This window comes from Globicephala melas, chromosome 14 (assembly GCF_963455315.2).
Source record: "Globicephala melas chromosome 14, mGloMel1.2, whole genome shotgun sequence".
Taxonomy (NCBI): domain Eukaryota; kingdom Metazoa; phylum Chordata; class Mammalia; order Artiodactyla; family Delphinidae; genus Globicephala; species Globicephala melas.
Window position 1 is genome coordinate 6,146,641 of NC_083327.1, and position 15,174 is coordinate 6,161,814.

Sequence of the window (15,174 nt, forward strand, 5' to 3'; positions counted from 1 at the left end):
ATTTATGATAAAAGCCCTCCAGAAAGTAGGCATAGATGGAACCTACCTCAACATAATAAACTCCATATATGCAAACCCACAGCCAACATTGTCCTCAATGTTGCAAAACTGAAACCATTTCCTCTAAGATCAGGAAGAAGACAAGGTTTTCCACTATTACCACTATTTTTCAACATAGTTTTATAAGTTTTAGCCACAGCAATCAGAAGAAAAAGGAATAAAAGGAATCCAAGTCAGAAAAGAAGAAGTAAAGCTATCGCTGTTTGCAGATGACATGATACTATACACAGAGAATCCTAAAGATGTTACCAGAAAAAAACTAGAGCTAATCAATGAATTTGATGAAATAGCAGGATACAAAATTAATGCACAGAACTCTCTTGCATTCCTCTACACTAATGATGAAAAATCTGAAAGAGAAATTAAGGAAACACTCTCATTTACCATTACAACAAATAGAGTACAATACCTAGGAATAACCTACCTAAGGAGACAAAAGACCTGTATGCAGAAAACTATAAGACATGGATGAAAGAAACTAAAGATGATACAAACAGATGGAAAGATATACCATGTTCTTGGATTGGAAGAATCAACATTGTGAAAATTACTACCCAAAGCAATCTACAGATTCAGTGCAATCCCTATCAAACTACCGGTGGCATTTTTCACAGAACTTGAACAAAAATTTCACAATTTGTATTTGACCACAAAAAAACCCAAATAGTGAAAGCAATCTTGAGAAAGAAAAACAGAGCTGGAGGAATCAGTCTCCCAGACATCAGACTATACTACAAAGGTACAGTAATAAAGACAGTATGGTACTGGCACAAAATCAGAAATATAGATCAATGGAACAGGATAGACAGCCCAGAAATAAAGCCACACACATATGGTTACCTTATTTTTGATAAAGGAGGCAAGAGTATACAATGGAGAAAAGACAGCCTCTTCAATAAGTGGTGCTGGGAAAACTGGACAGCTGTATGTAAAGGAATGAAATTAAAACACTCCCTAACACCATACACAAAAATAAACTCAAAATGGATTAAGACCTAAATGTAAGGCCAGACACTATAAAATTCTTCGAGAGAAATGTAGGCAGAACATTCTATGACATAAATCACAGTAAGATCCTTTCTGACCCACCGCCTAGAGCAATGGAAATAACAAGAAAAATAAACAAATGAGACCTAATGAAACTTGAAAGCTTTGCACAGCAAAGGAAACCATAAACAAGATGAAAAGACAACCCTCAGAATGGGAGAAAATATTTGCAAATGAAGCAACTGACAAGGGATTAATCTCCAAAATATACAAGCAGCTCAATATCAAAAAAACAAACAACCCAATCCAAAAATGTGCAGAAGATCTAAATAGACATTTCTCCAAAGAATACATACAGATTGCCAACAAACACATTAAAGAATGCTCAACATCACTAATCATTAGAGAAATGCAAATCAAAACTACAATGAGGTATCACCTCACACCAGTCAGAATGGCCATCATCAAAAAATCTGCAAACAATAAATGCTGGAGAGGGTGTGGAGAAAAGGGAACCCTCTTGCACTGTTAGTGGGAATGTAAATTGATACAGCCATGATGGAGAACAGTATGGAGGTTCCTTAAAAAACTAAAAATAGAGCTATCGTATGACCCAGCAATTCCACTGCCTGGCATATACCCTGAGAAAACCATAATTCAGAAAGAATCATGTTCACTGCAGCTGTATTTACAATCGCCAGAATATAGAAGCAACCTAAGTGTCCATTGACAGAAGAATGGATAAGAAGATCTGGCACATATATATAATGGAAAATTACTCAACCATAAAAAGAAACGAAATTTAGTTATTTGTAGTGAGGTGGATGGACCTAGAGTCTGCCGTATAGAGTGTAGTAAGTCAGAAAGAGAAAAACAAATACCGTATGCTAACACATATATATGGAATCTAAAAAAAATGATTCTGAAGAACGTAGGGACAGGACAAGAATAAAGAGGCAGACATAGCGAATGGACTTGAGGACACGGGAAGGGGGAAGCGTAAGCTGGGATGAAGTGAGAGAGTGGCACAGACATATATACACTACCAAATGTAAATAGATAGCTAGTGGGAAGCAGCAGCATAGCGCAGGATGATCAGCTCAGTGCTTTGTGAACACCTAGAGGGGTGGGATAGGGAGGGTGGGAGGGAGACACAAGAGGGAGGACATAAGGGGATATATGTATATGTATAGCTGGTTCACTTTGTTATACAGCAGAAACTAACACACCATTGTAAAGCAATTATACTCCAATAAAGATGTTAAAAAAAATTTTAAGTTAAAAAAAGTTTGTTAAATAAAAAGAAAATCAACTATACTTTAAAATGAAATAAAAATTAAATAAAAAATCGACCCTGAGATATAAACCTGCTAAAGTTTATAACTTATTCATGATAAATACTTTACACACTGATGTATTATGAAGTAGAATAGATGGTTTTATAAAAGAGTGATTTAAGTGGAATATTTAGTTGTATGGGTATTTCAAAAGGTAAAAGTTTGATTTCTTGAAACAGTTTTGAAATGTGTCACTATAAGTTTTTGCTATCAGTTTTTTCCTAAACAACTTTTCATTGGAGTGAATGGATAATCTTTTTCTTTAATCTTAAATGCTAGAGTATATAATCCCATGCTATATTATTTAACTCTCCCATGAGATCCAGACCCCAAAAATGAACTCCGATCCAAAGAGGAATCATGTAGAGTCTTAGGAAATTGGGGAAAGGCCTCAAATAAATATTAAGGTGGGAAATAATAGATTTTGTGTCATATATTTTCACAGCATTCTGTCCTTGTGGGTATGTACTTTCAAATACTTGGGACAGGCAGACTCTTTTCTTCTTTTAGCCAGCCTAATAATAGGAAGAAGGAGAAGAGGTACAGATGACAGCTAAGAGCTAACATGGGTGAATGTAGGTGTAGCCAACGAAGAATGTGCTGCTTATATGAAATTTCTGCAGGCCTAGTTATTTTGAAAACTATTTGAAAAAAAAAATTAATGCCCAGAAAAGACACTATGAAAAAGAAATATGTGATTTTTCAGTAAAACGTGTGTATCATCATTTTGTGTTTGCTTCTGACATCCTCAGTCTGTTATTCTTATTATATCTTTAATGTTCATACATATTTCATTGTATTTGCTTGCCCCATTGATGACAAGCTAGACTTAATAACTAAGAAAAATTCACAGATATACCATTAATCATGGCATGCAAATCTATGACATTAGAAGAATAATGTGACTGCTGGAATAGTCCACGTGCTTTAAAACCTTGTTCTGTGCAGACTGGGGAAGCTATTTTGCTTCACATTAGCTCTACCACACATCAGTTTGCTTTACAAGGTCTCCCTGAAATCAGTCAGACACATGTACCGTGCTTTCGAAGAATTTTGTACAGTAAGAATAGCTATGAAATGTGTGAAAATACAGGTGACATATACTATAGTTTTTGTAATAGTAGTGACATGTATGCTAGTGATTTTAAAAACTAATTTATAAGAGTTTTATCTGGTTTTAAAATATCAAGAGGTTTTATGAAACAATTTAAAATTTGGCATCAGATGGCATCACACTTATTACTCAGCTCTTGCAAGCAACCAAATATAGAAGTTGGAAGTTACCTCCTCACCTTTCAAAATGTTCACTCCTACTCATCTGATCATATTCTGGTGTTCTGCTATCAGATGCATTATTTTGTGTTTTATAACTTGCATTAAACTGGGGAGAGCACATCAAGCTGTACTCAGTCACTCATAATATTTTCCATTAGTTTCATCAGGTAAAGTCAACAAAGGGATAATAATTCCTAAGAAAGGTAAGGAGAAAAGTTATGTAAGCCTCAGGAAGGTACCCATCAAAAGGGGCCCAGTGAGATCAGAAACATTTCATGTTTGGGGGGGAAATGAAAGATTGAAACATGGAGACCAGTGTCACTTACTTCCCAGTTTTGCCTGGGGCTGGGCCAGGTCAGCACTGCAATCTTTGTACAGAGCAGAGTAAATTGACCTACTTTTCTGAAGATGTCATATAAAATTTGCATGATCTTCAGAGTCTAGCAACGTTATATTGAACATAGACTTTACATCTGACAGCCAAAGGTTAATAATACTAACATTTTCTTGAGTAAACAAACTTTCATCACCTAGATATAAATATATCACTTTGTCTCATGAGGTCTTATTTGCAGTAAACTTTTTTCCTTGTAAGACTTTGAATTAGTTTATTGGTCATAGCCACATAATATGAAAAGTGTAGGTACTGGACTCCATCTTGAAAGCACAAATAGTGCATTAAAGTAAAGCTGTCATACAGGATTAATAATGCAATGTTGTGTTTTAAAACATGTCAGATTTTCTTAAATGTATCTTTCTTCTTTAAACTTTAATCAGCTGAGATAAATGTTTTTTATTTGGCCTTAACTCTTTGTCACAAGACAATAAGAGACAGGCAGCCAATGAAATAAATTGAAGTGCTGCTCTGGTTAGGTAGAATTGGAATTTAATACTGTTGCAGTTGGTTGAGATATAACTGATTATATATATATATATATATATATATATAATTTTGCATGGTTGTATGACATCATGAGAAAGAAAAGAGACCTACCAAATTTTTAATTGGCTAATACTTAGAAGTATTGGGGTGAACTTAGGTTTAACGTTTTTGTACCTCTCCCCAAATATAGTCTATTCCTTTTTAAAAGAAGTTGTAATTAAGAGTATTTTGAGTCGTGCATATTAGTGATATCAAATCAATATTTAAATCAAATTAATGAATATTAAAAAGATATTGCATCTAAATCCCAAAAAGGGATAGTGTAAATTATACTCTACAGCTCAACTTGGAAGTCCAGCTGTCACAGTGAAACCTCTGTCATTGAAATAGCTCAGAAATAGACTGCATTCATATTTAACCCAATAGCTTTAGGCATTCAGAGATATGGAGTAGATGAAATAAAAAGTACCATATCAAAATTAACACCAAGCCATGTGTTATCCTTCTGGAGCTTTAGAGTGATTTTTAACATAGATAGTAATTGGGTTTGAAATTTAAGCACACACATACACACAGGTTTGCTACTTGGAGAGTTCCGTGCCTGGGGGAGGGGAGGTGACAATTGGTGCATTCAGTATATAACACGTGTAATGATAATAAAGTTGATTGGTTGAACTCTATAGCTTTTTTTTTTTCTTTTCTTCCTCTTCCTGTAGAGTAGTTCAGCCGGGGGGTGGAAGGATTCTCCCCCATCTTCACCCCCCACTAAGAAGGCGTAGGTTGATACCATTTTTATTGTTCTGCTGGGGTGGGAAAGAAACCATATGCTTTAGAATTTTGAATGGCTACACCAAAGGGAAGATTGAAGCAGGCCCTCTTTCCCCATTCCTACCGGACTTTGAGGTGGGGTTATTCTTCTAAATGTTCTGGCAGTTTTGTGGTTAGCTTAATGCTTCCACCCCGGGGCAGAGAGGTGGGTGAGGGGAAGAAATGTCAAGGGCTTCAGAGGAGCTTGGGCTGAGTGAAGTGTGGAGTGGGAAGCTGATGTCTGAAACCCACCATTCCCCTGGATATCAGGCAAAGGCAATGAGAGTCGGAACCAGCTGATGCCGCTGCTGCTGCTTCCCATTTCCAGGGTGAAATTTTCACAGCAGCTAATTCTAAAGGGAGGAAAAATCCCTAACCAACAGAGAAGATTCTATATCACCCAACACAAGCTATCTAACCTTTTAGGCAGGCTTTTCAGAGAAATCCTCGGTTTAAAAGTCAGCGTTCACGATCCAAAAATACGGGACGGGAATCAGAGCTGGTATGCAATGTGAAAAGCCTCTTTACACTCTATGAGTGTTTGAAACGATCCGATGAGCATAGGAAGTGGCTGCCAACGCTCTGGCGGCTGCTCGTGCCGCCGCCGCCGCCGTTCCTCGCAGAGGGCTGGACAGAGCCAGTCCCGGTTTCAGCACCTCCGGCGCTGGACAGCTCTCTGCACGCCGTACCGCCGCCCGCCTGCTTTCTCCAAACACTCTCGCTTTGCATTACTGGAGATGCATCTAAATTACGTCCTGTTCAACAACAAGTAGATTTTTTTTTTCCCCCTGTACGGGAATTACAGTAGACGATTCTCTCAATTAAATTGCATTTTCTTCATTACGGATTTGGCAGTCAGGCGTATTTATCCCGATCTCCCCCCCACCCCCCACCCTCTACAGGAACGAGTCTTTGGGAACCTGGTCCACCCAGGGATGTAAAACTGTGCTTACCGATGCATCCCATACGAAATGCTTATGTGATCGTCTCTCTACCTTCGCCATTTTGGCTCAGCAACCTAGAGAAATAGTAAGTAACAAAGGGAAAACACGGCTTTAATGCAAAGGCAGGGACATTGTGGAGAGTGTTTCTCCAGGGAACTGCATTTTAAATGGGGAAATGGAAAATGTTGCAGGGTGGCAAAATTGGGTTCGTCTCCTCCTTAGCTACAGTAGCTTGGTGAAATGAATTCTAGTTGGTGTGCTATAACTAAATTCTACTCAATTTTGTCTTCTAACTTGAAATTTCTGCAGTATAGTTTTGAGGATGTACTCCAATCATATTGCTAATATGCTGCAAACTTTCAAATAAAAATACTTGTCAGCTTAACCTTTATTTTAGAACTCTAAAGCTGTTCTGGGGAATTTGTGAGGTTACTGTTGGTAGTAGAATGAAGACCCCAGACACTATAGCCAAACACATTGCATATCTGCATTGGATATTTTCAGTACAGGTTTTCTGGGGTGTCCTTGGATATTTATTTTTTTAATTAAATGAAATTTTTATGAAAGCAGAGACTGTCAGAAACTGTAAAATCATTCCTTAGAAGTACATAGGTTTGTAAAACTAGTTTCTGAAACAGACAGTTGTATAAACTGTCTGAAAGAAAAAATAACATCCTCATCAAATGTACTTTGAAAAATTATTTCAGAAATTGAAGTGGTGAAAAATAATTATTAAGAAAAATGTGACTTTCTGTCTAAATCTGGCCTAAATATGCATCACTCTTTTTCCTTATTTTGATAGCCAAAAATGCCTATAAAATTGATTGTGCATATCTAAGATTTGGAACACACTTGATCTTAAAGTGTATTTCTTTAAACTTCCAATACTAAAAATATGAAAAACAGCAGATTTTATTAGTTAGTACCATGTTAGTGTCTAAAGAAAGAAATCTCTTTGATCTTTATATATGTTTTAAAAGATATAAGACTTATTTTTCAAGGTCAAGTATTTAGAGACTAATATTGACATTGTGAAGATTATCTCTATATATTTTGTTCACAGAAAAAATATCACAAATATATTCTAAGATCTTACACTTGAAATTTGATTTTCTTCTATATTCTGAGAGGCCAAGCTAGTGAAATTAAATGAGAGAATACTTGACTTAGAACAAAGTTGTCAAAAGTCAGAAAGTTTGAAAAATTTTCAATATCTAGGTACCAGATTTGGATAACATAATGGGAGGATCAAAGTAAATTTCAACAAAATACATTTTGTGAAATAACTGAACTGTAGTTAGTTGAAGAAAAATAAATACTGCTTCAAATTTCAACTAGATGAAATTTAACATGTTAATGTTGACCAAGTTGTAGCTTCAGTTATTTATTTTAGAAAGCTGTAAGTGGGTATATGCCACAATCAAGCATTGAAAACTCTTAAGGCCTTCATTACTTCACAGTGGGAGAGAGGGAGTAGCTAGAATTAGTCATTTTAGAGGTTGAGAATATGTGAACAGAGTGGTTACTGGGTAATTATCTGGTTACTATAACAACTATATTGGCTATTTTTGAGTGTTAGGATAGTTTTGTTGAGTTTAGAAGTTATTTTAATTTATTTTAAAAATTCTCTCTCTCTCTTTTTTTTTTTTTTTTTTTTTTTGCTTCTTTTGTTTAATTTACAGATCATGGAATCCTCTAGTACACCTTCAGTTACCCTAATTGTAGGCAGTGGCCTTTCTTGCTTGGCCTTGATCACCCTAGCCGTTGTCTATGCAGCATTATGGAGGTATGTAGTCAATTAATACACTAGAAATGGAATGTTCTGTTATTCAGAGTTAAATCAAGGAATATAATAACTATTATATGTCTCATGTTTTCTTAATTTACTGAAAGAAGTACTTTGAAAACAGGATTATAATTGCCGTGACTGAGCTATAATAAATGAGCTCAATAATACTAAATGTTTACTTAATTTTCTTGTCTGTATTTTCCTACAATGGGAAAGTAAACAAAACACACACACACACACACACACTTTTCTTCCCAATTCAAATGATGGTAGCCTTCAACAAGTTGCTTACCCCAAGCATGGTACTCTTAATACCCCAAGTTCAGTCTATGTGTTGTTTATATTTATCCCAACTGCTATTGAGCTTGAGAATTTAATGATACAGTCAAATTAATTCTTCTGTTATAGAAATATGGTCTCCAAATGCTTAAGTTTTAAACATATGCTTTCTGTGTGTCTCAATGTGTAAAGTCTTCTATAATATTAATGCATTAATATAATACCATAAAGCTTTAGAAAAGACTTCTCAGCTGAATGTTTCCACTAAGTCAGATTTTGACAAACTGATTTTAAAAAGTCATAAAAATACATAAACAAGGGAAAGTGATTGAAAAATACTGTTCTATAAGATGTGAAATTATATCTGTTTGACATTGTATGAAAATGTAGTAGTTCTCTAAGATTTGTTCTTGTTCTGTTAATGAGAATTAGACCTGTGAAGTTTATTATGTCTACTGACATATTGATAACTAGTATATAACTAAACTTCCCAATAAATTTTCAAATGTTAAACATTTTTATATCCATTCTGATTACTTTAAAATGTTCTAAAAACAGTTACCATATTAGCAAATAAATAATTATGTATTATTTCCTGAATATTTGAAATATTAAAATTGCAAAGGTAGCCAGGCCTAGTATTTTACTTATCTTTTACTGAGGATAGAAAACAATTTCGTTGAGGGCTTCCCTGGTGGCGCACTGGTTGAGAGTCCGCCTGCCAATACAGTGGATACGGGTTCGTGCCCCGGTCCGGGAAAATCCCACATGCCGCGGAGCGGCTAGGCCCGTGAGCCATGGCCGCTGAGCCTGCGCGTCCGGAGCATGTGCTCCGCAACGGGAGAGGCCACAACAGTGAGAGGCCCGCGTATCGCAAAAAAAAAAAAAAAATTCATTGAAAAATTAATTACAATTTAATAAGGAAAGATCATTTGATTTAACATCCTTTTTTAAAAAATAAAAATCATTGTTCTCCATTATATTTTTTACTCTTTTGAGGACAAAAATTAATTGTCCAGAATATTATATTGTCAAAGATATTAAGATTTTCATGCTTCATACAGAAACAAAATATGTACACATTCTTGATCCATTGATACAGATACGTAATAGAGGTCCTGCCTTCCCATGCAGGGTAGTGAAATACCAAATGAGGGAATCTGATAATATATGGCCAGTCTCATGAAATGAAAGAAATGTTTGTTCTAGGCATGGCATTGTCGACAGTAGAATCCAGGGTTCAGGGCTCAGTCAAGCAGGCATTGTCCTGGTAATACAAGAGCAAGACAGACAAAGGCTGGGAAGAGACTTTCTCTCCCACAATTGCCTGAATGGTATTTCTCAGGAAATGAGGCAGTGTTTATGGGCCAGGATACTAGGTAATAGTATCACAATTCATCAATGGCATCATAAGTCATACTCACTGAAGTGTTCAGAACCAAGTTCCATTTCTCAGTACTTAGGGTTCAGCCACCAATTACACCTCTTCACGCTTCAATACATATGGCTAACGCTAGCACAAACACTGCTAGTATAAATGATATATAAAAGTTATCAAAGAAGTACAGGATTATTTAGTCTGTAGGGAAGTTTGCTGTAATCCAGAAAATCCAGGAGAATCACCTATTGCAATAGCTTTCTAGGAATTACCACCTGAAAGTATCTATCCAAACTTGACATGAAACTGAGAAGTTTAGAAGACAGTACTAAGAAACAATATAAATTTGAATTTCTAACCGTTAGTGGCCATCAACTCATTGTCTACAGGTAGAAGAATTGAAGTAATATTAATAATTTGATAGAAGTTTCAAGATTCATAAACTATTAAGTGAATCTTGTAGCATGACGAATTCAATGCATTTTCTAAACATGAAATTTACCTAGTAACATTCCTGTATGATAATACTCATGTCAGGATCTTACTGCTTTTTTTTTTCTAATTAAAAGGTTTAGTGTTTTTTTTTTTTTTTTTTTTGCTTTTCTAATGATGTGTAAAATGTGTGAACATCAGAATTATTTTATATATAATATACCACTTTGAAATTTGCTGATGTCTCATGTAGCTCATTAGAAATATTCATCAAAAAATGAATCCATTGTTACGTTCTCTCCATCTACAGATATGTTCTGTAGAATTACGTTGTTACATCACAGAGCAACTGAGCATGTCTTTTAATCCATGTATTGAAATGATGCATTCACAAATTTTGTTTAAAACATAAAGCATATTTATGAAATGTTTTGAAAGTTGAGATATTTTATAGCAATTTTTAAGGTAATAATGTCACAATGTTAATGAAAATGAAAACATCTAAAGACTCTTCAGGGTGGTCAGTCTAGGTCTTCATTACCATGATTTTTCTATTTACTGAGCAAATGATATCGATGAAAGCCTTTCAGTAATGTCATCTGTGTACTTGTGCTGTCATGGAAGCCTTTAATATCACATAAAGGGTCAACTGTGTGCAGCCCTTAAATGTTTTAATGATACATCCCCAACCAAAAAAAAAGAAACAACTTAATATTTGATGTTTTCAGCATCCCAGTGTGTGGTTTATTATATTTTTAGATACTGATGATGCAGGGACAAGATTAAGCCACTCTGGAGGCCATTTTTTATTGAGGGTCCACCTAGGTTCATTCTATGTTTGTTCTGTGAAGAAAGGAAGATTCTTTTATATTAAAAATTTTCTTTGTATATTTTATTATTATTCTTGTTTTTGTTTTGCTTTCTTTTCTGAAACATGTGATGGAATGTAGGACCTCTGCCTAAATATTCCTCACAAACAGAGAGTAAGAACTTTGATAGATTTTTACCTTCCAAAGAGTGCCTCCAGATCTCTGGCACCCCCATGGAACACTGCACAGGGAAGCCCACACTGTGGGCTGTGGACAGTGAGTTCATGTTCTAACACAAATTGAACAGTCTCAAATACACAGCACGAACAAATATGTCTTTTTGTTACTGTCACTCAGTGATTTACCACAGGGTACAGTAAAGCAAGATAGCTGCTACCCTTTTAGGGTAAACACCTGGTAGAACACTTGATTCTGAGCAGTTTTCTCCATGGCTTACATTCTTTTTTGTTTTTTTTTTTAATTGCTTTACAATGGTGTGTCAGTTTCTGCTTTATAACAAAGCGAATCAGTTATACATATACATATGTTCCCATATCTCTTCCCTCTTGCTTCTCCCTCCCTCCCACCCTCCCTATCCCACCCCCAAGGTGGTCACAAAGCACCCAGCTGACCTCCCTGTGCTATGCAGCTGCCTCCCACTAGCTATCTATTTTACATTTGGTAGTGTATATATGTCCATGCCACTCTCTCACTTCGTCCCAGCTCACCCTTCCCCCTCCCCACATCCTCAAGTCCATTCTCTAGCAGGTCTGTGTTTTTATTCCCATCTTAACCCTAGGCTTACATTCTTGATGTGCTTAAAAATTATATGACAGACTGTATATAAATACTTCTTCATACGGGTAAAATATGGCAGGCTCCAACTAATTTTCCAGCCTAATGATGAATTATCATTTGTGGATTGGATTAGATTTCAGCAGTAAAGATTCATTTTCTTTTTTCTTGTTTTGGAACAATTATTCAGGAAAAGAAAAACCTAAAGAGTAACAGCCTAACTATATAAAAATACTTGAGCGAGTGAAGTGGTGGGTGCAAATTGTTCATGGCTTCATGAGAGTAAAGGCATCTTCCTCGTAAATAAGGGGGATATTTCAGAATCTGTGTGGGGTTTTTCTTTTTGGTTTTCAGTTTCTACTGGTTGATGTAAATGATAATAATTAGCATATTACAGATACACAAATAGGAAGGTAATGATACTAACTGATACCATCCTAAGAAATTTTATACTTCTAGTAAAGAATGTTATGGTGATAACAGATGTGCAATTAAGCTTCTGTCAGAAGTGCCATGTTGTCCACACTAATGTCTAAAGAAAAATAAATTTAAGGTCTCTTGGATATTATATGTCACTATAAAATTGGGTCTCTAAGAATAATCTTCCTTAAAAACAACTTTTTAAATATTTTTTTCTCATGTAAAGGCTTCATGTTAGTGTCTTTTTCTGGATGAATTCCACCAATTTGCATAATAGAGAATTTCTCATCTTTCCGCTGAATTTTAAAGTTGGACACTTTCTCTCTCTGGCTAGGTACATACGCTCTGAGAGGTCCATAATTCTGATTAACTTCTGCCTGTCTATCATCTCATCCAACATCCTCATCCTGGTTGGACAGACTCAGACACATAATAAGGTATGACTGGTGATTATTCTGCTTCTCTTTCTGCGTTTATGTTGTGACATAAAGTTGGCTATTGATAATCTATATGTTTATTCTTGATAAAATAGGGAACTTCTGATGAAATTATTTTTAAAAATAAAAATATTTTATTTGTTTCTGAATAAAAGTATTGGTGATTCCAGTCAAGAAATACATTCCTTTGGCTTAATTTCTTGGGGATTGAGAGGCTGTTTATAATAGTAAACATATGTGTTTATTAAACATTATGTCAAAGCTCTATGAGTTCAAAGCCTTGGAACATCAAAAGCACAAATTTTAATTCATTATCCTAATTGTAATAGAATTTCCTGTGTTTTGATCTAATTTATTAACATACTGATTCCTAAAATTCAACTATAAATTGCTAACTAGTGTAACATAGCTGTTGAAAAATCCGCCAAAAAACTTATTTTAGACAATAACCAAAGACAGTATTAGGAGGAAGTGACTCTAGATTTTATGCTTTTCAGAAAGTTTTATTAGGCAGAAAGTATTTTGATACTTAAACAGTTTTGTAGTTCTTTAACTGTGTAACACTTTCAGCAAATGTAAAATATATGACTTGAGTTGAATGACCATGTTTTTTGAGAAATGACTGTCAGTCTTTTTGCTAAATGACTCTGAAATACATACCAAGAAACCCATAATAGAAATCTTAAATTAACTTACCCCAACCTCAAAGGAATTCTGTTAAAAAATGCTTTGATAATATTTGCTGGTCAGTTTGGGCCTGTTCTTTTCTTAATTTTTTTCCAAATACTAAAGTCAATAATTGAACTTCTTCCCTATAAGCTATCATTTTTAGAACATCCAATGCACTTTTCAGTAGGTACTTTCGCTATATTAGATATTTGTAAGACATGCATCAACATCAAAGATTATGGATAGTTTGTTTATTTTGCTAACTTACACTCCTAAGAATCTGATTCCTACCCAAAGAATACAATTTGGGGTCTAGAGAGGTCTGGGAAACTGCTTAGGTGATTCTGATGAAGATTTTGTCTTGACCCATATTACCCTAGGACTGTGGGGAGGGGGTGGAGGGGGGATAAGCGGAAGGTCACTAACCATGAAGGACAAAAGCAAAAAAGGGAACACCAATAAGAGCCCAATAAGGAGCCTTGTGGAAGTAAAAAGCACTTTCACCTTTCACGTATCTGAATGTTTAGTTCTTTTCCCATTTCTTTCCTGTGTCTTCTTAAAAAAAGGTGAGACAAAGTAAAGTCTATTAAAATATATTTCAGGGCCACCTTCTGACTATTTAACCTAAATTTAACAAGAAATTCATGGGAAAAAGAAAGTCAGAGGAAGAAAGGAGAAAGACCACAGTGAGGGAGATGCAGTTGGAATTGGGAGGGGAAAAAGAAGTGTGCAGAGTAACCAGCAGAGGGGAAATGGATGGGGGTAGGCGCAACCAAGCTGGGAAGGGAAGGAAAGGGCTGGGGATGAAGGAGGGGAGACACCCCATGAGCCCTGAGCAGTGAAGAATCCCTTATCTCACCCCTGTCCTCGCTGTTCACCTGGCAGGACCTCAGATCCCTTAGGAATGCTCCTTCACTTGTTCATACCTGGTCACAATTCTTTAACTGTTTGTCCTTGAACCTCCGTGCAAAGAAGAAGAGCTTTCCTCTGAAGTAGAAATCACTTACTGGGTCTGGGAACCAGAAAAATTCAAGCTAGAGTTAGCTTGAGCTGGTAGCTTGTTTTGTTTTGTTTTTTCCCACCAAAGTCTCCATGTCATTTTTTACCCTCCAAACACTCTTGAGTTATGTCCCTCATTAGAATATGGAAAACATCATTGTCTTCAGTAGGAAATATGCTTTTAAAACTGCTTTATGCTGTCTGGCAAAGTTTTTACAAGTTCTGAGCCAAATGGTCAAATAGTAGAATTTTCCACAAGGTTTACCACATATTTTAGTGGTTGTTGTGTATTTCTGTTGGATCATTGCTGTTCGATAGAAATACACTCTAGGCCACAAATGCAAGCTATGTATGTAATAGTGACAGTTTGGTAGCCACATTAAAATAAGTAAAAATAAACAAGCAAAATCAATTTTAATAATATATTTAACTCAGTATATCCAAAAGATGACCATCTTAACATATAAGTAATATTTTTAAATGTTAATACAATGTTTTAAAGTTTTTTAAAATAAAGTCTTCAGAATCTGGTGTGTGTTTTATACTTATAATACATCACAGTTTGGGCCAAGCGCATTTCAAGTGCTCAGTGGCTACATGTACCAAGTGACTACCATGTTGTGTAGGTCTAAATGGTAATGATACTTAGAGACTAAAGAAGTTTTGAGAAATTACATTCTGCTTGCCCATTTTTGCTTTTCCAGGTTCTCAATATCCTGCTGTTTTTTTTTTTAAATTAAAATGTCTGCTAGATATCTATGAATATTATGAGCATCAAAGGCAAGATAAGACAAGTCTAGTTTTACATTTCATTTCTGATTATGAAGCATGGCCGGCATGGGCTTGGTTTAAAAAAATAAAAGGTCAGTTTAGT

The 15,174-nt window shown here is 35.5% G+C and overlaps 1 protein-coding gene across 3 annotated transcripts in view; it reads left to right on the forward strand.

The window, feature by feature from the left end:
* ADGRB3 (adhesion G protein-coupled receptor B3) overlaps window positions 1-15,174 on the forward strand; it is an 801,091-nt gene that overhangs the window by 643,155 nt on the left and 142,762 nt on the right. For all 3 annotated transcript variants that reach the window (XM_030859191.2, XM_030859192.2, XM_060283891.1), the window contains 3 exons: window positions 6,252-6,378; window positions 7,976-8,079; window positions 12,530-12,632. In XM_030859191.2, coding sequence (XP_030715051.1) covers window positions 6,252-6,378; window positions 7,976-8,079; window positions 12,530-12,632 — 334 coding nt within the window. The remainder of the gene's footprint in view (window positions 1-6,251; window positions 6,379-7,975; window positions 8,080-12,529; window positions 12,633-15,174) is intronic.